This window comes from Python bivittatus, unplaced genomic scaffold (genome assembly GCF_059951505.1).
Source record: "Python bivittatus isolate LINGU-HERP-01145 unplaced genomic scaffold, Pbiv_v1 ctg000960_np1212, whole genome shotgun sequence".
NCBI classification, from domain to species: Eukaryota; Metazoa; Chordata; class Lepidosauria; order Squamata; family Pythonidae; genus Python; species Python bivittatus.
Window position 1 is genome coordinate 11,593,610 of NW_028277124.1, and position 26,196 is coordinate 11,619,805.

Genomic DNA, 26,196 nt, shown 5'->3' on the forward strand with positions numbered 1-26,196 from the left:
ATAAACAAAATTAGAAAAAAAACATTTTTACAAAGAGAATATATTCAAGGAACCACTTCCTTAGAAAGCATGATGTACTAGGCAACAGGCAAGCTGACAGAAAAGGATCAAGTACAGATAACATAAGCAATGAACTGTTTAAAGCTTCAGAAGAAAAGGTCATTAAGGTGCTAATACTTCTGTGGCAGCAAATATGGAAATAGAGTTTAGAGGGCCCAGGGGCAGCAAAAATCAGTGTATGTACCTGTTATGCAAAGCCAAGTAACTGGCTAGTTCAGTAAACCAGAGTACTACAGAATATGCCTGCCAGAATTTTAACTGGTGCAGCCAGGTTTGTTCAAAGGACACCAATTTTGGAAAAACTGCACTGAATATTTCATTCTGGGCCCAATTCAAGCTACTGATATTTAAATACAAATTTCTGAACTGTTTGGGACTCCAATACCTGCAGAAGTACCTCCTTCCTGACTACAGTTTTAGTTCTGCAGAAGTCCTCCTCCAGCGCATTCCTTACCAGAATCATGTTATGAAACAACAAAGGGAAGGTTTGTTTGGTGGTAGCAATTTAATGGTTTCTATTAGAAAACGTTCTTCTTAAAAAGTATACTCAGTGCCTACAATACCTTTTATTTTCAGAATCATGTTAAGGCATTTTTATTTTCCATGCATTTAATTCAAAGTACTGAGCTTAACCTTTAAACCACTTGGTATCTTGAAAGCAGGCTCTCTGAAGGAATTTTTTCACCTCTATAATGACGCTGTAAGTTCTGTTTTACCAGCCTTTCTCAAAGACCCATTAAGGACATTGAGACTTGTGTGCACAGAGATAAAGCCTTCTCCACGCTGGCTCTCAAACTATGAAACACTCTTCCTGCTGCCTTGCTCTTTCTACAGAGCATGAGGCAAGTTTTAAGAATCTTCATCTTAATGCTGCCTCTTAACTGAGTTCTTAATCAATATGTGTTACTGACAGCTTCTCAATGTTTTTTATATGCTTATAAGGATGTGCACATGGGCCCAGTCCCCAATCACTATTCATCACAGACCTATCATGTTGTGACAAGCCCAGTCTTCTCTCTTGGAAGCACAGCATCAGCCTAATTTCACTCCAAGCCTGTGACAGAAACAGCCTTAACTGCACTCAAATATAACTAGTTTTTCCCCTTAAGGCAATACTATTCTGCCATAACCCCAATGTGAACAAAATCTGTACCCAGATGCAGGTCACCGAGCATCTTGGAGACAGCCAAGTAGCCTATTCTTGATGGGAGTTATCAGAGGAGTATTCTGTGAGTGGGCATAGATTCCCCTCTGGTCGGTAGCCATTCTCCATCACAGTCCCTTCTCCCCTACTATCTGCCCTCTTTGTTTCCCCAATTCCTTTTAAACCCACTGCTTCCCCCATTTTTGAAACCAATTTCATATTTTCAACAAAGTAGAGAAAAGAAAACCTCTGTTATTCTATTGGGGGAAGAATAGGACCTATTTGTGTATATTCCATGCTGATACACAAAGATTTTTGTTATTAAAATTATGGTAACTGTTGAAATAAATGTGATAAAGAATGCAAATATCCCATGCCATGCCATGTTAGGAGTCAATCTTTATTTACGGTGCCTAATAACAAGAGTTCTCTGTTGTGGTGCAAGAAAAACCAAATATTAATGCTGGTCAAAACAAGGGCTTCTCCCGCAACCAATATATGGCACCCTTAAGGTCAGGCTGGGCAATGCTTCCCTCATGGTGAGACTTCTCTCCCACTCCCTACCTGGGTGCATCTTCTGTCACCTGGCAAAACAATTACTTTGCTTAGAACAACTGACACACTTACAAATCAGGGCAATCCTGTTCAGCAGGTATTTGAAACAGAGCCAGAAAAGTAAAGCCAATTGGGACAGCAAATATTATGCCAATGATGTTTATTCCATCTCAAGGAATAACTTGCAACACCTCCCTATTTGCAGATTTCTAATCCAGAATAATAGCAACAAGTTATTTCTTTTCACTGAAAAAGCCATTCTATTGCAAAATAAATGAGTACAGCATTTATGTCACAGGCCCAGTTCTCACTGAGCATATGTATGAATTACTATCCCATTTAAGATTGGGGGGTCCCCCTAATTTCCTTAGGGGAGGGGGGCAATACTTCATCCTGAATTCCATAACATCCCTTCAAAGCAGATTCTGTATCTGGCAAAAACAAATCCCTCCCAGTTTATTCTCTTTTAACGAACGGGAACGATTAATAACTTAATCGTCCCTCCCAGCTGTTTATGAGATGAGCTTTTTATTCCCAAGCCGAGGCCCCTCCACGCAGCCCGAGACGTGCGCCAAAATACAATCGCCCCCCGCGAAGGCGGGGGTCCCCTCTGCAGCCACCGCAGGGCCTCCGCGCAGCCGGGGAGGGGCGGGGGGCCCCGGGCGAGAGTCCTGGGGAGCCCGCCGCAGTCTCGCCACTCCGGCGCCGAGGCCCGCCGCGCTTAGGAAACCCTCGAGGCGCCCCGGGGACCCCGCAGCTTCCTTGCCGCTCCGGACTGACCTTGCCGGAGGCGCCGTCGCCCAACACCACGAACTTGAGCTGCCGATCGGCGCCTTCCTCCTCAGCCTCCGAGTCCGACATCGCCCGCCGCCCCGTGCGGGAAGCCGCCCTCAGAGGGGCCCCAAACTCCGCTGCGCCTCCGGCGCCGCCGCCATCTTGTCCCTCCTGTCGCCCAGGCGGCGCTGGGCTGGACCACCGCGCCGGCGAGCTCGTGGAGAGGGGGGTCCGCCCCGCTGCGGAAAGGGAAACCGACCCCTCCGGAAAGGGCGTTGGCCACGGAACATGGAGTGCGGAGGAAGCAGGTTCGGGGTTGGGAAGAAAAGCGAACCCTGCATTGACCCAGTCCCCCCCCCTCTGCATCGATGGTTTCTCCCAAAGCCGGGACTAGCTACCACACGCCGCCGGCACAGTTCCTACGGCCAGCGGGGGGCGGGGAAGCAGGTGGCAAAGACACGCCCCTTCACCTGCGCAGTGTGGGCGGAGCCTCCGGGTAGGTCCGAAGGGAAATCCAATGTCCTATCAATTAGTGCAGGTGAGAGAACCATCAGCCCTCGAAATGAATTCTTTCTTTCTGTACAGTATTTATTTCTTTAAAAGACTTATACAGCCGCCCATCTCACGCACCATAACCCTGGGAGGCTTGCGAACAATTGAAAATCGTTTGTATTTTAATTGTATTAATTTTAATAAGAATTAAAAGTGCTTGATCACACTGCACCGCCCTCCAGCCTCTGAAATAATAGAATTGATCATCTGCGAATGCCCAGCTAGAAGTAAGACTACCCTGGTCGGCTGTCAAGCCAGGTCGCTTCTGTAGCAGGAGTTTGCAACAGTGCCAGGAGGGGACAGCCCTGGGGTGGCCTCTGGAGGAGCAAAGCAGGAATGCTGCGCCTCATTGGATGAGGGACCACCAAGAGACTTCAGGCCTTGAGCAAGTCCAAAACCAGTGCCCAGAAGGAGGCAATGGCCAACTGCTTCTGTGTTCTGGATAGGAAAAGTGCAGGGACATGTTCATGGAGATCCTGGGAGCTGAACTTGTGGCCTCAGCCCTCATGCGGCCATGTAATTGTTAAAGAACGTAGCTCTTTTTAAAAATTTTTAATGACAGTCTCTATGCAAGTTCCAACATACCCCTTGGAGAAGCCCCTGTATGTGATCCTTGGGGGAAAAGGAGAAGAACTCTATTGTAAATGCTAGTGGTTGGGTATATAAATCCTGTCCCTAATGAAGTATAATTTTAAACCACATTGACTTCTAAATTCATAACAGTAAAATATTCAGAGCTGCAGTTCCCAGGCCAGACAGAATGGAATGTGTCAGGTGAAGAGATGCCTTCAAACCCAAACCTCCACTGACTTGAAAAAACAGGAGTAAAAGACTTGGGGGGAGCAGGTTCTGTTTGCAGTCAATGGTCTCTGAGATGGCCAGGGCCCAAATTTCTGTTAAATGCATACCGTAGACCAGCGTGTCTCAACCTTGGCAACTTTAAGATATGTGGACTTCAACTCCCAGAATTCTCCAGCACACTATGCTGGCTGGGGAATTCTGGGAGTTGAAGTCCACACATCTTAAAATTGCCAAGGTTGAGAAACACTGCAGTAGACTGATAGGTTCCCAAGAGGTATGTGCTGCATACCCTTCTGACGCATGAATACAGTCAGTTTTCTTGACTGCAGGTATAACATAATTTCAGATTATATTCTATAATGATATGGTTTGAGAAAGATAAAACAAGGAATAAAATAAAAATCATTCATAGAGTTCAGGCGGCTTATTTTCTACATAACTGCTAATAAATTGTAATTGGGATCTGCATGCTGCCAAAATACATATGTTGTTTACTTTTGCAGGTCTGTTAGGCCAGTAGTAACTATTGTTCTGTTTTGCTTATATGTACAACCAGTTTGTCATACAGTATAACAGTCTTCTCTCTGTCTACATTTCCTATTGGACCTCTCCTATTATTGTTTTCAATTATTTTTATATCTTTAAATAACCTACTTTCATCCTGATATTTGTTGTTATGCATTGTCTTTGGGGGGTTGTTTGTTTGTTTTTAAATCCCCTCTCACCCCTGTGGGTGGTATGTGTTTTCCGCAATCTCAGGTCCTCTACCAGAGCCTGGGAGTTTGAGGGTCCTGCGCCGTATCTTAGCTGTTCCTAGCACTGCGCTCTTCTGGACCAAGAGCTCAGATGTTGTTCCTGGGATCTGTTGGAGCCCCTCTCTCCCATGGCCCCGAGCACTCCAACCACCACTGGGACCACTTTGGCCTTGACTTTCCACATCCTCTCTAGTTCTTCCTTCAGGCCCTGGTACTCCTCCAGCTTCTCATGCTCCTTCTTCCTGATCTTGCTGTCACTTGGCACTGTTACATCTATCACCAATGCTGTCTTCTGGTTCTTGTCTACTACCACGATGTCTGGTTGATTGGTCAGTACCTGCCTGTCTGTCTGGATCTGGAAGTCCCACAGGATCTTAGCCCTGTTATTGCCTTCTGTGGAATCTCCCATCTGGACTTCGGAGGGTCTAGCCCATACACTGTGTAGATACTCCTGTATGCAATGCCAGCTACTTGGTTGTGCCATTCAATGTATGCTGTTCCTGTCTGCATCTTACACCCTGCCACTGTTGGACTGTCTCTGAGGCTTGTTTGAACCATCTGCACCTTGGGTCCTACCTAGTGTGGTAGACCCGCTTCTATGGATCTGGTGCTTAGTGCCTGTTCTTGTGCTGCTATGATCAGTGCCACACTGCTGTCTCTTATCCAGGCCTTTCCAGCCACTGGTAGGATTTCCCAATGTCAGCCACCTCAGCTATCTGTCAGTGATACATCTCATGCAGGGGCTTCTCTCATGCAGTGACACTTCCTCCACTTGAACTTCCTCCTATGTCTGCTGCTGCCTCAGGCATTCTCTCAGCAGCTCATTTGGGTGCCATCTTACTGATGTATTCCTGGATGCTCTGGGTTTCATCCAGGACAGTGGCTTTGACACTCACTAGACACCCCCTCCACCCTCTGGTGTTGGACTTGGGGTGGAAACCTCCATACATTGTGAGGAGCTTCCAGGTTTCACATCAGCAGCCTCCATGTCCTCCTTTGGCCAGCTTACTATATTGGCAAGGTATCTGATGATTGGCAGGGCATACGTGTTGATGGTGTGGATCTTGTTCTTTCCATTGAGCTGGCTCTTCAGGACCTGTCTTATCCTTTGGTGGTGCTTGGATGTTGCTATATTCCTTGTCTTCTCATGGTGGTTCCCATGTGACTGTGGGGTACCAAGGTACTTGTAGCTGGTCTGTATGTCTGCTATTTGGCCCGCTGGTAGTTCCACTCCACCATTCTTAACTACCTTCCCTCTCTTTACTACCATCCGACCACACTTTCCAGTCCAAATGACATCCCGATCTCCTCACTGTAGATCTCTGGCAGGTGGATCAGCGAGTCAATGTCTCATTCACTCTTAGCATACAGCTTGAGGTCATCCATGTAGAGGAGGTGGCTGATGGTAGTTCCACTCTTGAACTTGTATCCGTATCCATATATAGTTGTTATACATTGAATGACATTATAATGCTTTGCAACTCTTGCATTCTGACAAGAATTCCAACAGAATACTGTAACTCCTTCAGGTTTTATGAATATCTACCAGCAAAGAGATAATTATAGCTGTAGACTTTGCTTTTTAGATCAAATGAACATAAACCCTCAGTAGCAGATCTCAGTATCTGTGGACAGATTTTCTAAATAATTCAGCACCAAAATTTGAGGATTTTAACAAAAATATTGTATTATAAAATTATGCAATGCCTCTTTTATTTCTACATTTTCCTTTATTTTTGAGCCTTGGGAATTATTTTGAGATGGGATATATGGAAACAAAGATGTCATGAATTATGTAGTAAAAAAAACCCTCTGCACACAAGCAGAGTTTTCATCAAGTTCATCTCAAGTAAAACTAGGAGGAGTGGCTAATACTTTAGAAGACAAAGAGAAGATTCATAAAGGTCCAGGACAAGCTTGTACAGTGGGCCAAAGCAAACAGGATGAAATTTAACACAGAGACTTGTAAAGTTCTGCATCTGGGGAAATCTCAGAGTTACTTGAATACAGTATAGTGTGTAATATTAATCTGGAATAGCACCTATATTTGGTACTGAAAAGTACTGTATAGATTAGCAGTTGTATACCACTCATCTGTCCAACTCTTTTTCATGTTTTTTATTTATAAACAATTGTTTCATAAAATAGTAAAATTCAGGAACTTATTGATAAAACAGACTTGACTGCTGTCACATCTATCTATCATTAATGCCCTAAGGAATCTTGCAAATGTTGGTGGGAATGCTCTTAATTTTTTGCTGAAAGTCTTGATGATCTGCCACGGAATTGTAGTGAATAGGATTCTCTTGGGAAACTACTTGAAACCTATTACAGAAATATGGACTTGTTCACAAATACATTATCATATGTTAACCAACCTGTTGTTTATTAAAGTAGCCCAACTTCCAGAGGGGTACAACACACTGAACTATAACCAGCCAACCACATTTTAACATAAGATGTTGTACAAACACAACTTATATACTTCTAGCATTTTGCTCCAAATTTCACACAATAGGAAATACATATAGTATTGATCCAAAAAATACCTTTCTTGTTGTTCAGTCATTCACTTTGGATTCTGTGTGACCTGACAGACATCATTTCACTAGGATTGTCTGCCAGTAGCTGCATCTTTGGGTTCTTGTAAGCTCATGCTTGTCTATAAGTAATAGTATCTGGCCACCTTGGCTTTGATTGCCCTCTCTTTCAATTGCTTTTGATTTTTTCAAGGATCAGGGTCTTCTTCCATGATTCTTGCTTTCATATTTTGTGTCCAAAATATGTGTTTTCAGTTTTATTATTAGTGTTCCTAATGAACAGACCGGTTTTACTTCATGTAATATCAAATGATCCTCTTCTGGTCCAAGGCATTCTCAACAATTATCTACAGCACCACAAATCAAAGGCTCAATTTTTCTTTGTTTCTGATAAAGCCATATGTTGTTAAGAATGGTAGAACTATGGTCTGGATTATGCATACCTTAGTAGCCAGTGTGATGGCTCGGCACTTTAATATCTTATCTAGGTCGGGCATATACTGTCTTCTGAGTAACAGGCATCTCTTTATTTCATTGCTATTATCACCATCCCTCTGAATTTTTGAGCTTAAGAATATAAAAATCTGGTATTAGTTCAGTTTCTTCTTTGCCTATTTGCAATTGGCTTGGCATTGCCTGTTGACATAGTCTTAGGAGTTTTTTAAAAATTATATAGCAGACCAGCTTTTGTACTCTGTTCTTTCACCTCAACAAGGGATTAAATCTTCTGTTCCTCCGGCTATCTTAGTGGCGTCATCTGTATATCTGAGGTTCTTGAGGTTTCTCCCAGCAATTTTAATTCCAATTTCTGGTTCTTCCAGTCCAGCATTTCATTCATTCATTCATTCATTCATTGATAGATAATGAAATAAAGCTGCAAACTCTCCCCCTCCCCTGTCTGTTGCTGCAAAGTCTTCCCCTCCCTCTCCTCTGCTGCTCTTGTTCCCGCCCCCCCCACTTGCATATGTAAAATAGGACTTCACCCAAGAACAATCAGGTTTCCACTGCTGAAATAGCCCTCTTAACACTATCACAGCAAAAACAATGAGAAAGCTCTCACCTATTTGCCTAAAGGTTCTCTTAGGAGCAGCCCCAATGAGGATGCTTTGTTAAAACAAGGTGAGACAGCAGGCATTCGTTATCTCAAAATCCCACTCCTTGTTAGCCATGGAATCCTTAGCTCAGGTCTGTCACAGAGGTGCGACTTTTGTTTTACAATAGAAAAGCACTTTCCCCTGTTTAACACCTATCTCACTTCCGCAAAAAAAAAAAGAAAAAAAACACCTTGCCCAGCGAATCAGATCTCTTAGATTTCCCACCTCTCAACTCCAAAGTATATAAGAATCTCTGCTTTCTATTGTTGGGGGTCCCTGTTTCTTGGAAAGCAGACACTCAAGGATCATTGTAATAAACATGATTCTTCTCCTCAGCATTGTGTTCCTTTCTTTGGCAAAAATTCCATGACTGTGTGTGTGTGTGTGTGTGTGTGTTTACAGTAGTACTGTAAATAAATAAGGGGAGGCCTTGACACACTGCTTTCCTAACTTTGAACCTTTTCGTTGTTCCTTATTCTGTCATCACTGTGGCTTCCTGGTCATCATACAAATTCTTCAGTAGGCAGCTGAGCTAGCCCCACACACCCAGTATTTAAAAGCTATCCACGATCTCCTGTGCTCTACACAGTCAAAAGTCTTTCCATAATCAAAAAGCAAGTTTTTTGGAACTCTATTGTCTTCATTATCCATCAGATATTACCAGTGTGATCTACCTGCCTCTGCTGAATCCAGCCTGTACATCTGGCAGTTCTCATTCTGTGTCTTGTTAAAGTCTCAACTGCAGAATCTTCTTACTTACCAGCATGAGAGGTAAGTGCAGTTTTTAGTAGTTTGAACATCTATAGCACTGCCTTTTTTGGTATTGGAATGTAAATTTGTTATTGGAATATAAATTTACCTTTTCCAAGCCACTGGCCACTGCTGCCTTTCCATAACTTCCATAAATTGCAAGTAGCACTTTCACTGGGCCCTCTTGTAAAGTTTTAAGGAGTTCTACTGGTATTTCATCAGTTCCTGCAGCTTTGTTGTTTGCAATATTTTCTATGGCCGATTTATCTTCACTTTCCAGAATGTCTGGTCCTAGTTCAGTGATCCACTTTTGTACATATTGATTTTGGGATATTTTTTGTACAGATTCACTCTATCTCTTCATCTTCTTCTCCAGTAATGCTTTGCTTTGTTTTTATCACGCCCATGTTTGCATAAAAATTCCCTTGATTTCTGTAATCTTCTTAAATGAATCTCTTGACCTTCCCAAATTATTGTTATCCTCAATTTCTTTGCATTATTTACTTAGGGTTATAACTCATCTCTTCTTGCTCTTCTCTGGAACTCAATTTTCGTTGGGCACATTTTTCTCTGTCTTCTTGTCTTTTGCTTCTGCCCTTTTCAGCTATTTTCAGCATGGCATATAAAATTAATAAATAAATGTCAGCAGGCAGCCAGTTCATACTGCCTGCTGTTTGCCCCAATGCAAAGAGCAGGCAGTATGCTCTTTGCATTTGGGGATATTTCAATTGCTTCATTTCTAACGATGTCACAAACTTCAGTCCAGAGTTTGTCAAATCTAATCTATTAAATTTATAATTTAATTTCACCACATAATCATATGGAATATCACTGAGGTTATATCTTGTTAGTCTATTGTACTTGGGTTTTTTTTCCTTTAGGTGAAGTTATAATTTTGTAAAAGGGAGTTAAAGAGACACCGTCAGTACCATGTCTTGTTTTTGCTGACTGAATAGAGTTTCTTTGCCTTTGCTTCCAGAATATATAATCAGTTTGATTTTGGTGATATCCATCTGTCTGTGTGTAGAGTCATCTTTAAGTTATTACTATATTTAATAAACTTGAATTTTTTTTGGCAGAACTCTTATTAGTTTGTCTCCTGCTTTGCTTCAGTCACTGAGACCAAATTTTCCTATTATTTCAGACGCTATTTTACTTCCAATTTGAGCATCTCAGTCTCCTGTAATTAGTATGTCGTCGTTTAGGAGAGTGGTGTTGACAGGACATTGCAAGGCACCATAAAAATAGTCAGTTGTTCAGCTTCTGCTTCCTCTACATCTGTGAACATTGTAATATTGATTAGATTGCCCTGAATTGAGTTTAAATTATTGCATCATATCCAAGCTCTGACTTTGACAGATGTTAAAACAATGGCTACTCCATTGTAGCCATTTACTACATACTTTCTTGTATGATTTTCTTGCCTGCAACAGAAGTTCTGCTGTTCCTCCTATGAGAAGTAACCATTTCAGTTTGCTCATTCCCAAAATGCAAACATGGAATATGGAATTTCTTGATTTTTCTTCTCTGCCCTCCAGGTTAGGATGGGGAACTATATTTCTTTGAAAGAACATTGGCTCACAAAAAATTGAACAGTAATTCATCATGTTGTATTATAGCTTCTTAACTACATCTTTGGATCTTGCAAAGCCTATGACATGCATAGTACAAGTCAATGATGAGGATTTTCATAAATGTTGTCTACCTCTGGGCTGGGCTTGTACAAGATGTCATTTAAAGGGTGAGCTTTTATTCAAAGTGACAGAAGCCTACAAATTTGTACTCCTGCGCATTTAATAAAATTGACCTTTACAAGCTACCAGTTCATATTGCTGAAAAGCAGACTGGGCTTCAGGTTTTCAGGCACATGGAACAACCCTTCAATCCAAGGAGCTTTGCAAGGGGGGGTATCTCTGTTCATTCAGCAGTGACACAAACACATCTATTGATGCTGCAAACAGGCCAGGAAAAGGAATTCATCACGCTTCCATAAAATAAGGCATAATCTGCTTGTTTAACATGCTAATATGAGAATATTATGGTCAATATCCCACCACTTTAATACCTCTTTTATATGCATTTGAATAACAGTTTCTTGAGAACAAAATCAAAGATTGTGATTTTAGGATTTCTCCAGGTGAGAATAAATTTATTGTATTGAGGCACACCTAAAAATTATAGATTGGTCAAAATCCCTTGTAATCTCCAGTTAGTTCTGAAGCAAAATGTTAAGCCAAATATTTGGGCTTCAATTAAAAAATGCAGCAATGTGCAGCTGAAATTGCCACATTTAGATTCCATTTCTGCACAAAAGTTAGGAACAGTCTTAAATCTCTACCACTTGGAAAAAGATGAGAAAAATGTTCTTAACTTTGACTGGATCATGTCCATGTTATACAAAGCTTTCAAAAGGAAGTGTGTGAAAAAAGTCTATTAATGAATAGTTGTCAACCACACAAATTTTGTTTTCAACCCTACTGATTTGCTGGGAGACATTCAAGCATATGTGTAACTTGGAGAGCAAAGCATCTTTCTTGAGTGCAAAGACTGCCTCCACAATCACAGGACAGCCCTAAACCTTGCCCTCTCCACTACCCCCCACTCACCTTCAGAGCTATTTCTCCTTGCCTATGGCCTGTCAAGGCATGGGAGAAACCATCATCCCAGAGGAGGGTCCACTGAAGGGACAGGAGCTTGCAGAGGCAATTCCACATCTGTCTCAGATCCTCAGCCCTCATTCTGCAACTATTTGAAGCTATTCAAGGGACAGAGGTATTACTGTTACTAGACATCATGGCAAGGCATCCTATCTTTCTAGTGCCCAAAGTTAGCAAACTCTAACCAGTCCACATCACAGTCATTTAAATCCTAAAATCCTAAAGAGATCTCAGAATCCTCCTTCCATATCAGACTTCCTGGGATCCTGTGTTATTGAGATGGGATCAACAGCTGTCAGCTCCTGCTAAACTACAACTTGTTTCTCGCAATCTGCCCATCATCTCACCATCTCACCTCTTCCATTCCCACCAGTCCCTGCAAGTTCACTTCCTTTAACTTGTGCTTCATTTGGGACAATTAGAACAACTGAAATGATGTGAATTAATCTGAATTCTGGATTTAGGTTCTGGATTTAAGGTCTAATCCTCAGGTGCTCAGAATACCAACACCTTCAACCTCTACTACACTGGCCTTCCTTTGCAACCTACTCCCAGGCAAATATACAAACAAATATTTTTATGTCTGATGGCTCTGGTTCGGGTCCGGTTCAGGTAACATGACATAACATAATAAACCACTGTTAAGCAGAACATGTTTTAGTATACCTAAATCCAATCAGGGCTCAGGCAACACATGAAGCCATGGTTAGCTTAATACAGTGCATTCAGTAAGCTGAGTATCACTCTATGCCATGATTAACCACAGTTTATAGATAATCCGCAGGCCTTCCAAACAAGCCATATTATGTTTTAGCGCAATGCGACTAATCATGGCTTAGCCGCGCCCGGCGGAGAAGGGAGCAGGAGGGCCCGGGGAGAATGCCAGGAGCCCCTGGAAGAACGTTCCGGGCTGGCCGCTCCGGAAGACGCTCCGTGGGTTCCGCCAGGCCGCCTGCTCCGAGCACAACTGCTGCCGAGGTACAGCGAGGCTGCATGGGGCGCCGGCCTCGCCCGCCGATGCCGCGCAGAAGGCGGCCGGGTTCGCAATCGGCGGCGGGGCCAGCCCCCCACTCCCCGGGCTCCTCCGTGCCTGCGCTTCCTTTGCTCACCGCCCGGCGAAGGGAGGCGCTGCTCTCCGGCCGCTCCCGCGTAGCCCCGGCCTTCGGCCCCGAGCCTCTCTTCCCGCCTTGACCGTGCAGGGCGACGTCGGGCCGCCCTTGGCCGCTTCCTGGGCGGCTGGCGAGGCTCTGCGGCGCCCGGCGACGGCCGAAAGAGGGAAGCAAGAGGGGCCCGCGAGGAGCGCGCGGACGCAGCAGGTGCGCGAACTCCCCCCGCCGCGCTGAGAAGCGCTGAGCGGGCGACGGTGCAACTTCCCGGCGGTCTTGGCAGCCGCATGCCCACGACTCGCTTAACCCGCTTGCTCAAAGAGTCCATTTTCTGGGTCCGCACGTTACGCCGATCAAAGGAGCTGAGTTCACACGGTACATTAACTGCCCCAACACCTCAACCTAGGTTAACGGGAACTGAGCTCGAGCAGCTGCTCCGACGCCGGGCCCTTCACTCTGGCCCTTTTGGAGCCCCTCACCCTTTGGAACCGGAAGAGGAGCTGCGTTGTGCGGAGGGAGCTCCAAGTTACGCTCAAGAAAAGGAAAAAGGCCTTCTCCACATCTGCCAGGACTCAGGCGGCAGAATGGATCCTACGCTATAAGATCTGCCTCCCCCCCAACTCCAGGGGTGATCGAGCAAAAAAGATCAGGGGGATCCAGCTGCAGTGGGACGGAGGCTTCCTTTGATTTCTTTGCTGAGTTACTTGTCCTTCTTTCTTTCCTTTCCTTTTTAAAATCAAGATTAGGGGTGATCAAAACCATCCCGACCGTGTTTGCCGGGAAGAAACCAGCCAGGGTGACAAGGTCGAGCGAGGCGCTTCGTCCTCCTCCCTCCGGGGCCCGGATCGCCGCCCGAGCTGCCCCTTCTGTCGCAGCGCCCGTGACAGAGTTAGAGCGCCAAGTCTACTCGGATATTCTCGCAGGGGTTTGGGAATCGGCCCCACTGTACTAAGTGGGATTTCCTTCTGCGGGCCGGACTGTTCTGGCAGGAGGGATCCATTCTGCTGAAGGCCGGGAGGGGGGCGCGACGAGACCACGGCCACCCTGGAGAAGTCTGGGGGTGGGGGACACGGAGATCGACTGGTTGCGTTCACGCAGCAGCTTCAACCAAGTGGTAGGGGTTGCATCCGCACAACCGTAAGCACACCCGAGTTCAGGGGCGCCCCGCGATCTCCTCCTCATAGCAGCAGCGCGCAAACAGTCCCCACCGCAAAGCTCCTTCCCTCCTGCCTAACGCTGCAAGGTGGAGGGAAGGAACGAGCCCGCTTCGGGCTCGTAATGGCCCGCGGGTCCCCACAAGCCGGTTCCCACGAAGGCGGGGATCTCCAGGGTCCTGGATGAGGGGGAGGCCTACTCTGGTTGGGCGGCAGGCGCTCCAGCCCAGGGCCCCGCTCCCTCTCCTGCCCCCGGATTCAGAGGGCCGGAGCGAGCGGAGGGGAGCATTCCTTGGGACGGCCGGGAGGATCGTCCCCCCGTCCTTCACACCGAATCCCGCAGAGTCCCGCTTCGAAGCAGGCGACAGACCCTCTGCCTCCCCCTGCTCGCTCGCCTTCTGCGGCCCGCTCGGCCGTGCTGAAAACCAGGGGCTGCCAGGAGACCCCTGCCCCGTCGGCCTCCCCGACCGAGGCGACTTTCCCTGGGAAGGCGCAGTCTGGGGCCCTTCCGCCGGGAGGCCCAGGGCTGGAGGGGCGAAGAGCTCCCAGGAGCAGCGGCCCCTCCTGCGAGGGCCTTCCCCTCCGCCGCCTCCTCCTCCTGGTCTGGCGAGGGGGAACACGCACCTGCCCGAAGCTGCCGAGGCAGCCTCGCACCCTGGTTCCCCCAAGGCGACCGAAGCCGCTCTTCCGCGCTCTTTCCGGCCACGGCAGGCCTTGCTGGAGCCGAACGAACGCCGTCCCCGACTCGGCCCGGCCTTCGGGACTGGGCGGTGGCCTCGACTGCTGCATTGCGCCGGCCTGGTGGGACGGGAGAGGCCCGCTGCCCCTTCCGCTTTTCTGGGGTCGGCTTGGCGCCGGGGGCTTCCCTAGTTTTCCTCCCTGGAGAGCAAAGGCAAAGGAGGGAAGGGGACTCGGGGCTCCCGCTGTTCCTCGCGGCACCCCGACGGCCGACAGCGGCTCTCCGGGGCTGGGCCTCCGCTGCCGCGGCCACCTGAGAAGCCCAGCTGGGGCTCACACGACCCGCGGGCCGGGTCAACGGGCGATGCTGCGGGCGCGGCCTTGGCTGGTTAGCGGTTCAGGGCCGGCCCGGGGGCATTCGGCCGCCCGTCCGAGTCAGTTACGCGGCCACCCCCTGGGAAAAGGCCCTGCCTAGAGGAAGGCTTCCCGGGCGGAAGAGGGGCTTCACACGGAGGGGGCTCCAGTTTGGGAGCCAACAGCACCCCGAATCGGCACCTTCTTCCTGGGCCGGCGCGCACAGATGGCGCCCGGCTTTCGGTGTCCACGGGCGGCGGCGGCGAATTAGAGACTGTAATTGTCCATCATTAGCGGGCCTGAAACGTGAGCTGTCACAACAACTGGAACACGTCTGGGCGGCCGCGAAAATAACCGGAATGATTGGCCTCATTATGGATGTCAAGGCGCGTCGGAGAAGCCGGAGGTGCAAATTGCCCTTGACGGGCGAAATCCAACGCCAGGAAAGAGCCGGGCGTCCGGGGGGAAGGGTCCGCGCGTGGGGGTAGAGATCCCAGCGCTGACTGGCGAGAGGAGGCGAAGGCAGCGCTTCTAGCCCCGCCCCCGGCCTTCGAAGCCCCGCCCCGCCCCAGTCAGGGAGGTCCCCTTGTCTCGCGAGCGGCTTCGGAGGTTCGGAAGCGTCGCCACTAGTAAGAACGCGGTAATTGCTGGAGGGCCTGCGCGAGGAGCAGCGATGGCCTTTGTGCTCCTTTATTTAGTCCAGCTTGTCTTCAGGTTCTCCTTGCACGCAGTTGGAACAACCCTGCAACAGATAAATTAGGCCGAGGATCTGAACCTCCCAGTTTTTGCCCTCCTCCTTAGTCTTCGCTGCGCCTCCCTTCTCACTTCCTTTGGGTCCACCCCGCCCTGGCGGTTAAGGTATTGGGATAGGGCAGGGAGACCCTCGGACGCGGAAGTTCATTTCACAACTTTGGGCCAGTAAGTCTCTCTAAGCCCAGCCAGGGTTGTTGTGGGGAACAGTCGAAGGTAGAAGACCTTCGAATGTGGAAGACCATGAGCACCTGAAAGACAGGCAGCATTTATATCTCAGGAACATCTAGTTGCCTTCCCAAGACTGACAGTGCGGGATCTCTCAGTGAGAGAGCGCCCCCGACTCTTAGGGGGCCTTAAGGAGTCGGGAAGGGAAGGCCAGGGCTGGATCGACTCCAGGCATGGGAAATCAGGCTATGGTGCCCTTGAGGGGCCATCAAGGGTGGCTTTCTTCCCATCTCTGGGCTCTTGGGCCTACAGCAGTGGAAGGGAAGAGTGGGCGCCGCAGCTGGAGCTCAGAGAAAGGCAATGTGGCTGCCAGACTCCGACCCTGAGCCACTTCTTGGGTCTGTGCACATGCAGGCAGAGGCGCAGCTGCCTTGGGGTGTGCTGCCCCCCCCCCGCGTCTCCTGAATGCAAAAGCCGTAGAGCCTTTCAGCACCCCTCGGAAGGGCGCTCAGCTCAGGGGCACCTAGGGCTTGCTTGGGTGCAATCCTGCCGCTCCCCCCCCCTTCCAGTCATACAACCATAAGCCCTGGCTCCTCACTCCCACCTAAATCACGGGCTGGTTCATTTCTGAGCTCCCCTCGGAGAAGCGCCAGAGGATCTGCAGTTCCTCCAGCCCAGTCCAATTCACCAGTTCAAGGCGGCCCTTCCTCCCACTTGAACCAGCTGGATTTGTCTGCTTCGACTAGGCCATTCCCAAACCTCGGTTCCAGTCCTGGGACCCGCATGTAGAGAGAGGCCGTTCAGATGCAGGGCTGGAATCAGTGGCTGGGCCTTTCTTAAGTTAATCATTGACCAGCGAGGCGTTACTTCTGAGAAGACGCACCTAAAATAGCATTGTGCAGGTTGCCTGAGACTGAAAGGGTGAGCAAGGCTCACAAGGGCCCCCCAGAACTGCTCCGAACCCAGAATAGCAACAGGGCTCCTAAGCTAGTTCCTCCACCCGCTTTTCAGTGGAGGCAGCCGAAGACACTTTCGCTGTCCAAGCCGGGAACTGGGGGTGCATGCAAGGTCAGCATTCCTGTCTTTGTGAACCCCATGAGGTTTCTGCCTAAACGCTCCAGTCGGCGATGAAAGTCTGGGAAGGGAGTTTAGAAAGGATGATCTTATTCAGCCTGGATCTCTGAATCCAAGGAAGTTTATTCAGGAAGAAGTGCAACTGAGTTCAGTGAGGCTTCCTCCCTGGTAAGGGGAAAGAAATGCAGTGAACTAGGTATAGTTCTCCAGAGCTGGAAAGCCATAGAATAGTTGGCCTAAAAGCATTTTTTTTTCATAGCAGATGCTCTCAGAAAGTCATCCCCCTTCAATCCTGCAGGGTAGAGAGCTTGGATTATTCCCCAATTATTATAAGTATTAGCAGGCTCCTGTAGCAAATTCAGTGGCCCAGAGCAGATACTGGAAACAGGAGGAGAAAAACACAATGGCGTTCCCTAGTTGCCAGCCTGTGGTCCAAGTCACCCCTCCAGAAAGACAGTGTGGTTTCTACAGGCTTCTTCCCATCCATCACTTTGATGCCAATCTTGGGGGCACCACCTGGCAATGGGCAGTCCTGAAGGGTCAGGAGGGCAACCGCCGCCTGACTCTTGAGAAAGAAGAGACCTGGGCCAGCACCGGCCATGGATCTGGCAGAAAGGGCAGTCTAACTGGGTTGCCAGCTGTAGAGGGCTGGGACAAGGAGGAAGGAGCGGGCATCTTTCAGCCGAAACACTCGGCCCTCCTGCCTTCCGGGGCCCCTAGATGCAGCTGGGAGGAGTGCCCAAGAATTGTTTCTCAGGGTCTTCTGGGCCTGATGTCCACCCAGACTTTTGGTTTGGAAGAAACGCCCAGCAGCCTTGTGGTGGAGGAAGCTGGACCTGCAGGCAGGAAGGAGCCCATCGGGAGCTGCTTCTTGGTCCTTTTTTAAATCGTGGCTTCTCTTAAGCTATGCACCTGATCCAAACTGTTCCTGAAACACAGATTTCAAAAGGCAAACAGCCGTAAATCAATGGGCGCACATGCTGAAAATACCAAGCAAAGAGTGTCTTCCAGAAGGGCAGCAACTTGGGGTGGTGGGGAGACAAGGGAAAAAGAACAAAGCACAATGAGGCTTGTTCCTGAAAGGCCTCCTTTCCTCCTCCCCATATCTGGAGGGTTTTTCAAATTTGGATCCAGGATGCTGAAAGGAAAGGACCGTCTTGGAAATCTAACAGGCTCTGCCCACCTGCCCCTCTCCTGCACGAGGCAAGGGGAGCTCGACCAGCAGCTCCCCAGCATCCTCACGCAGAAGAGCTTGCGCAGGAGCAGGTCCGCTTGGCTTGGCCCAAGGCTGCTCTGCTCCCTTGCTCCAGGCTTAGCCAGCTCTTCCTTCCTCTTCCTTCCTTCGCAAGACAGCTGGACCTGCCTCTGAGGCTCAGCTGCAAAGCCACCTGGCTTCCCCCCTCCAGGGCCCAAGGCAGGGCAGGGCAGGGGTTCTGTTCTGGGAGGCCCTTGAAAGACTTTTGTGTGCTTTGCGCTTTTCCAGGCGCGCGGAAGCTCCCTCCTGCCTTCGGTTCAAGCCTTGGTCTGCGGCCATGGATCAAACCAAAAAGACATGTTTCTGTTGGATCAAACACCTGGCGGTGACTGCTTATGCACCCACCCCAAGAGCAGTTCCCAAAGGTCACAAGAGGGGAACCACTTTTTCTGGCCCAATGCAACGAGGCTCAGGGTTTATGGCCCTGGAGAGCTTTGGGGCAAAGATGCCTAAAATCTCTCTTGTGCTTTTTCCATGGAGCCAGCCCAAGGAAGATTTCCCCAGGCGGCCGGACTTCCACAGAGCTGAAGGGCGACGGAAAGGAAACAAACAGCCGTTCTGAAGCTCTGGAAACGGACCCCGGGGAGCCCTCGGGCCTAATCTTATCCCAACAGTGAGGTGAGGTGGTCACGGAAAGCCTTCCCCAGCACCCTGGGTGTCTCTGTGGAGGAGATGGACTTAGCAGTGCCAACTCCCTGGGCTGAGTGGGTTGCTTCCAGAATTCACCTTTGTTTGCACCTGTACCACACAGTGACCCGGCGGTGAACCGAACTGGCTTGTCCACACACTGGCCCAAACCCTTACTGAGCCATGGCCAAGCACGGCAGCTGAGTGAGGGTGGCGGCTGCTGCCGCTGCAAAGTCTCCAGAAAAACAGCCAGGTGCCAGAGTGGGTGGCCAGTTAGCCAGGTCCTCCTCCAGGAAGTGCGGCTTGAGCTGAGGAACCGCAGCAAAGCTGGGGACATCTGCCTCGTGGGATAAGCGCCTTGGCTGCCTGGCTTTGGATCGCCCTCCTGCCCCGTGGCTCAGAAGCCTCGGAGGAGTCCTGCTTGGCAGCCAAGGGCTGGGCTTTTGCTTTCTCTTGTGCAGCTGAAGCAATGCCAGGTTTCTCCGGCTCCTGAATGCAGGACCATCGTTGAACCCATAACTCCCAAACAGGCCTTTATCCAAGCCAGGTTAATGGAACCAAGCTTGGCGTGTCACGCAGAGGGAGCTGTTGGGCCTTTCTGTGGGTTGGTGAAGCGGCTCCTCCGAACGTGGGGTCGGCAAGGGCTGGGAAAGCAGGGAGCTTTCACTATAAATGCCGCTTGAAGGGAAGGAGCGTCGCCGGCCATCACTCCAGCCCCCAGGCCCGGTTCAGGCCGGTTGCCCAGCAAGCCCCGGGGCAGTCGGCTTGGGTTCAGGTAGGTCCAGCCACGAGGGCTTGTCAGGCAGGTATGGGCTGGGCACCGCAGTGGAGTCAGCTACCGAGCCAGCTCGGAACTCAGCCCCAGCCGCGTCCTCAGTCCGGGCCTAAATGCTCAAGAGCGCGGTTGGCCTCTCGGATCGCATCAACTATCAGCCAATCCAGATCTTTGCTAGGAAGCCCGATGGGAATCCGCCCGGAAGTGAGAATGGCGACGGAGGTGGCGGTGGCAGGTAGCCGTGATCGGGGAAGGCGCACCCCGGAGCCTGCAGGCGCTCCGTTGGCTCGCCCTGCCGGGAATCCCGGCAAACGGAGCGCTTCCCCTCCCTCCCTCCCTCCCTCCCTCCCAGTGAGACTCCCGCGTCGCCTTTCTGGAGCGAGGGGTTCTCGGGTTCTGCGCCGCTTTCTTCAGGCGCCCGAGGGTTCCCTGTGCAGCCACCTCACGCGGTCAGCCTGACTAGCGGAGGTCCCACCGAGACGCGGACTAGGTTTGGTTTGCAGAGTTTCCAGGATGGGGCAGAAGCAAAGCAAAGAGGCGGTAGAGAGAGCGGCGAAGCGGGGCTGAGCCCCGGCTCGGAAATCGATGTGAGCCTGCAGTTGAAAACGCTGAGGCCCAGGAAGAAAGGAAAAGGCGGTGATAAAGTGATTCAGCAGCATGGGAGCCCTTCCATGGCCACCGCCGGGAGCTCTTCTCCAGCTTGTTGCGTGCCGGCTGGGTTCATGGCCGTCCTTTGAACAACCCTGCGAGGTAGGAAAGGGGACGGTCGAGATTGAGTGACTTGCTTCGGCTGGAGACTCGGGTACTCTCTTCTGCACTCCACCATTTAGGAGTGAGCTAACAATGCCGAGGCGAACCCAGGCAACAACTCGGAGTAGCAAACCATGGCTTAGTGTTAGCAGTAAACGATATCTAGGTCCACCTATCACAATAAATTATGTCAAGTCCTAAAAAGGCCAGGTTAGTTAAATTCACTCAGTTAAACGGACAGACTACACTTCCCATCAGCTCCACAAGTTGCCTGAAGATAATATTACAAACTTGGTTAGTGCTTAGATGAAGGACCAAGAAAATCCTAGAACTGTAGAAGAGATTGGAAATTGAAAAATAAACCTTCCCTTTTTATGTTGAGAGGCAACAGCTTGGGAATGGCTGTTCCAGACAGTAAGAAGCTCTGAACTCGTAGCGGCATAAGAAATAAAACCCAAAGGCAATTCTGAAATCTCTTCCCAACAGAAAAGACCTTACTTAGTTTGCTCTTCGGTTGGCTTTCTGCCTGGGGTTGATTTTGCCTGGAGCTTAGGCAGGCCTTACAAAGGCAGCGCAGCCTTCACCCTGGACCCCCAAGGGCTCCCCCAGACGTGTGCTGGTGGGTCTTCCTCTCCCCCATTTGAGAAGAGCAGACAAACTGTGAGTCTGACTGGCCATCTTCCCTTTACGGAGCACAAGAGCCCACAAACCTCGCCCCACAGGATTCTCCTGTTTGCTGGCTTGCTGACGGTGTGAATCAAAACACAGCTTTAAACCATCACCTCGTGCCGTGGGAATCCAGCAATTGTGTTGGGCAAACTTGGGGTTTTTATCAAGCCAGGTTAAAGGAGCTTCATGTAGGGAAGAGGGAGAATCCCACATCTGTCAGGGAGGGGCCGGTGGGCGGGAGCCTTTGTACATTTCCTCCGCTGAAGAAAGAGGATTCATGGGTAAATTGTTCTATTAAAAAGGTCTTTTAAAAATTCTAAAAAGAGAGTGACCTGAAGCTTCATCCTGAGTAGGCTCCCCTCTATGTGCTCTGGAAACCATTGATCTTAAATTCTGTCAAGTGATCCTAAAATGGGTGTGGAGAAGTGTTCTGTGGGTACTCAGAGACCCTTGCTCTGAAGGGGGAAGTCTGTTAACAGGGGAAAAGGTCGCAATGACTATTCCTTCAAGAAGGTGTTCGCTTATCAGTGGTGAATCAGTTAAAAAGAAAAAGTGGGTGTCCCCCTTGATATCCCTTTCTTTGACACATCTCTGAAAATAATTGACCAAGGTTCAAGAGGCAGGGAAACTCACCCCCTGCCCCTCCACTTTTTTCCTCCATCCCTGGCAGCGCAAAAAGGGTAGAAGGATTTTCCCAGACACAACCACACTCATCCAGCCATTCCTGTATTGATATTTATTTTCAATTTAGTTGCTAAATTTTGATCCCAGTCTATTTGCTTGCGTGTTTCAATTGACCTGCAGAAGAAATGATACTCCGAGACTCTGGGGGTCTGCAGAGTGGGCTCGGCCCTGGCCCCATCAACTCCATGGCAGCAGAGGGTTACAGAGAACAGAGAATGTGTGGGTCCTGCTCCTGACCAAGGTTTTCATTTTAGTAGCTCTGCTGTTTTGACCCTCTCTTCCAAGAAGAGTAGAAATCCTAAGCCAGGCCCAATCCACCAGGGAGCCTTGAAAGCGCTCCTGCCACTCGGCCTTGCCGGGCAGCACAGAGAGCATGACTCTTCCCTTCTTTTCCTTTCCCCGCAGCCTTGATCCCTCCTCCAGCCGCCCTTGACAAGCCCCCCAAAGTGGGAGAGAACTTCTGCAACCGTGGGCAGCATCCAAGAGCTGTCCTTCCAGCAGGATCTGGGGAAAGGGTGCGTGGCCCCGGCACTTTCCTTCGTCCGGTAGTGCTGCAGATTGGCTGGGGAGGCAGGGGCGGAGGTCCGCTCGGCTCTTGGGCTGCCAGTATGGAGCCTCCAGCCGCTGCCTGCCCCTTGAGCAGCCGGCCAAAGCTTGAGGCCGTAGGGGCTCTGCAGGCAAGCTGGGAGCAGCGGCATTCTTAGAGGGATTTTCCGCCTGTCCACTCTCCTGTTCCTGCCACGGAGAGGCAACACAGAACCCCTGGGCCCCCTCCCTTGCAATTTTTTGCCCACCCTGCAGGGCAGCGTCTCTGCCCCAAGGAGCAGCCGGCACACTCTTTGCGGCATAGCCCAGCCCGTTCAACGGAGACAGGAAGCAGCTGCTGCTCTAGGTCGGCTAGAGAGCTTGAACTTGGCTGGGCCGGGGGTCGCATCTGTCTCCAGAGCGAACATCTGGGGGAATCCATCGCCGACTTTTGGCTGCTCCCCCGCCCCCACATCCAGCAGCCTCAGCCTCAGGGCCCTCAGCTCTCAGAAGACTTTCCTACGTTGCCCTGGAAGGACGGGCTGGTCCTCCTTGGCTCCCAGCTCCCCTCTTTGGCTACAAGGGGCCCCAGTTCCACAGAGCTAGGGATTGTGGTGGCCTGGGAACTTGGAGGTACGTTCCCCTGCTTGAGTCGCCCCTCAGCCTTTTCTCTCCTTGCTGTCTTGTAGGCAGGCTGGGCCTCTCCAGCCGAAGCCTAAGGAAGGGCTATTTTCACTGAACTGGCTGTGCCAGCATGCGATGGTCTCTTCCCAGTGGGGATCCCCTGGTTCCCAGGCCCTGCAGCCCCCTGACTTCAGGACAACACCGAAACACCTTTTACACACCTTGAGGCACTCCTATTTGGTGCTAGAATCTGGGGGAAGCTCAACTTTTACCCTGGGTCAAAGGGAGTACTCACTGGTGTATGGTGGAGGTGGTGGGGCAGATAAAAGAAGGGACTGCCAGGCCCTGTTTGTGCCTCAGGTAACTGCAGGCAAGGAAAGATGGGAGGGAACAGCAACATCTAGCCACCTCCTCTGTTCTTTTTTTGGGGAGGAGGGGAGGACACCAAGTTGCCAAGGGCTGTGAGAAGGCCAGCCCTGAAGCTCCGGGGACCTTAGTCCTAATGGAATTAGGCTCATTCCACCTTCAGGTGTGCCGGGTGCCCTTTGCCCTGCTCCCACTTGGCAAGATCCAGCTCCTTTGAGTTCCCCTTGGCAGTGGGAGGAAGGTTGGCATTTCAGGGATAATGCCCCCAAAGCAGTTTTCTAAGGCTCCCTTTCACTTCCAGACACTTGACTCCTCCCCCCCCCCGCCACCTCGAGGTCTGGCCTTGAGGGGATGTTGTTTTCCTGGGATCTGGGGCTGGTTGCTGCCCCGCGGCCCACAGCAAGAAGGTTCCTCTGCATGGGCCATTTTGCCTTGCTTCAACTCCAGACCCGAGGTTCAAGGAGCCTGAAGCACCATTTGAAAGGGGCCGACCTATTCTGAGCCAGGGATGAAAAGGAACCTTACTCCAGAGGAGACCTGCCACTTTGCATCCTTAGTTGCCCTGGGGCAGGAGTTAAAGAATTGCGCATCTTCAGGACCCCTCCAACTGCTGCCTTTTTGGGATATGGGAAGGAAGAATAACAAACAAAAATGTCTTGTGATTCTTTTATATTTTGAAACTATTCCTTTTATTATTTTTTTCTTTATTCAGTCTTTGGAATCAGGAATGCGCTTGAACCAACTTATTTACTCTGAAATCAAGGGTGCACAAATTAGTTTCCCTTTACTTAACTGAAAGCCGGTGTCGTGGGTACATGAGTTCCTGCTGTGCATTTATAGGAAAACTGAGTCCAAGGAAAATAGGTACAGGTATCAAGGTCTACTTGATAGAATGAACATTTGAGCGCAGAATCTTGCTGCTACTTGGCCAATGTATGAATCTTAGAAAATCTACTCTGATTACTTCACAGACAATCAAAATTTTAATTCTAAATTGCGCAGAGTTTCTTCTACCAACGAATTATAGCTTATTAATAGAGGAATTTAAGTGCAAATTTGAGGAAAAGAGGGAGAGGGATGAGGAATGACTCCAGCCCAAAGCGAGCAAGAGTTTGTAATAATTGCCCCTTCGTAAAGCAGAGGTTGGCTGTAGCCAGGAAAAGTGACTCTTCCAACTTCGACAGCCTGTCCGCTCCAGTCTTGGTGGAGCGTTTGAAATGAAAGAAATGCAACATTTATGAGTTTGGGTCCCTTGAGGTCGTTAGAGCTAGAATGCAACTTTCGAGGTTTAAGAATCCCCATACTAGCTGGATTAAATGTTACAGCCTTCTTGAGATTGAAGATGGAAAGAACAATTCATTGAAAAAATGAAACCCACCAAATGGGAGGAGGAGGGACAGCTGGTTACCTTCACTCAACACATGGGGGTTGCTGATTTTTTGTTTTTTCCGATGTCTGCACAAGCACTGAATCTCAGTCTTACCAAACCTTTAATCACCAGAAACAAGGCACTGGTTAAGTGGGTTGTGTGAAAGGGTTCAGAAACCTTCCAATTTGCACCAAAAGAAGAAAATGGGTGCCGTCCTCCCTACTTCAACTCCCCCCCCCCCACCCCCGCTATCAGGATTACATGATAACAGAACACTGGCTTCCCAAAGCCTTTGCTGGCTCCCTTCAGAAGACCCTAAAACTTGGGAGCGCCGAGAGGAAATGCAATCCGCTCCGAGCCTGTCTTCGGACAGCCAGACACTCAAGAGCAAGCAGCAGGACATCCAGTTCCTTCGGCGCCGATTTAATTCAGCGTCTTGTGTGAACACAGCCATTTGCCTTATTCACTTCCTCTGCATCCAAACTCATTTCTCTGTGGCGCCGAGCGAATTTAGCTGGGCTCAGAAGCAGGATTCCCTGGCTGTGCTTACAGGCACAGCTGGCCCCAGACCTTTTCCTCCTATGCGTGTCCAAGTGAAGGTGCACAAGAAGCGGAACCAGGCAAGGGTTTGGCCCGGAGGTCGCGGAGAATCCCCATGAGCTTCTTAGAACTGAAGGGTTAAGAGTCCCGACCCCATGAGCCCTGGGCTGGACAAAGGTTTCTAGGCAGCTAAGCAGGCATCCCAGACACCTTCCAGAAGGGAAATCGAGGCAGTCGCCGGGTTTCACACTATTTCCACAGGCGCTGTGTTCCCCGCATGGCTTAGCCTGCTGTTTTGGCTCCCACGGCGTTTTTGATACAGTGCAGCCCTTTACACATCCCAGTTGACAGAAAGGCTGCTTAATCCACCACTTTCATTTGCCATCTTCCAAAGAGTCCCCAGACTTCCTAAGAATGTTGGCTTGGATCGGTTCTCCATTTACCCACAGTTTTTTTATTTTTCTGGATTTGTAAGCATATTGCTGACTTCTCTTATTAAATATCTTGCCTCTAGAAGGATCACGATTCCTCCTGCAAGGGCCACACCGCTGCTTTTCCGTTTGTTCCTTCCCCCTCCCGCCAACCCGTTTACTCTTGCCTACTTATTTCTTCAGAAATGAAGAAAACGATATTTTGATTTTGTTACAGTAAATAGAAACAAGAACGAGAACAAGTCTTTGGCTGGAGAAGGGAGCTGCGGAGAGAAAGGGTGGTTGCTGAAGACTGTTAACTTTGGGCCTTCCTTAAATTGAGTCAACAATTCAGTTACCGGGTTCAAATTTAACTCCAAGCCTCCAAGCCTCTTGGTGCAGGCATAACCCCCCCCCCCCCCCCGATCACACTTAACTGCCAAGGAAACTGAAGCGGATTTGCGCGGTGTCCCACAATCAGCTCATTTCTTTTCAGGGGAAAGACCCCTTGATTTTGGTTGGTGACCAAAATGCCCTGTGGCTGCCAAGTCCAAGAGAAGGAACCCCCGCCATAGCGAGGCAGCCAGCGAGTGATCAAGGTGTCCCACGGCTGGGGCCTGAAACTCGTGTTTCTCT

General features: G+C 49.7%; 1 protein-coding gene across 3 annotated transcripts in view; it reads right to left on the reverse strand.

Annotated features, from left to right (window-relative positions):
* RAB28 (RAB28, member RAS oncogene family) overlaps positions 1-2,949 on the reverse strand; it is a 64,546-nt gene extending 61,597 nt beyond the window's left edge. The window contains exon 1 of one of the 3 annotated variants that reach the window (XM_088131374.1): positions 2,540-2,940. In XM_088131374.1, coding sequence (XP_087987500.1) covers positions 2,540-2,899 — 360 coding nt within the window. In that variant the 5' untranslated portion in view covers positions 2,900-2,940. Of the gene's footprint in view, positions 1-2,539 lie in introns of all 3 variants that reach the window. The other 2 variants (XM_088131375.1, XM_088131376.1) reach the window with 2 other exon arrangements.
* Positions 2,950-26,196: the final 23,247 nt, after the last annotated feature.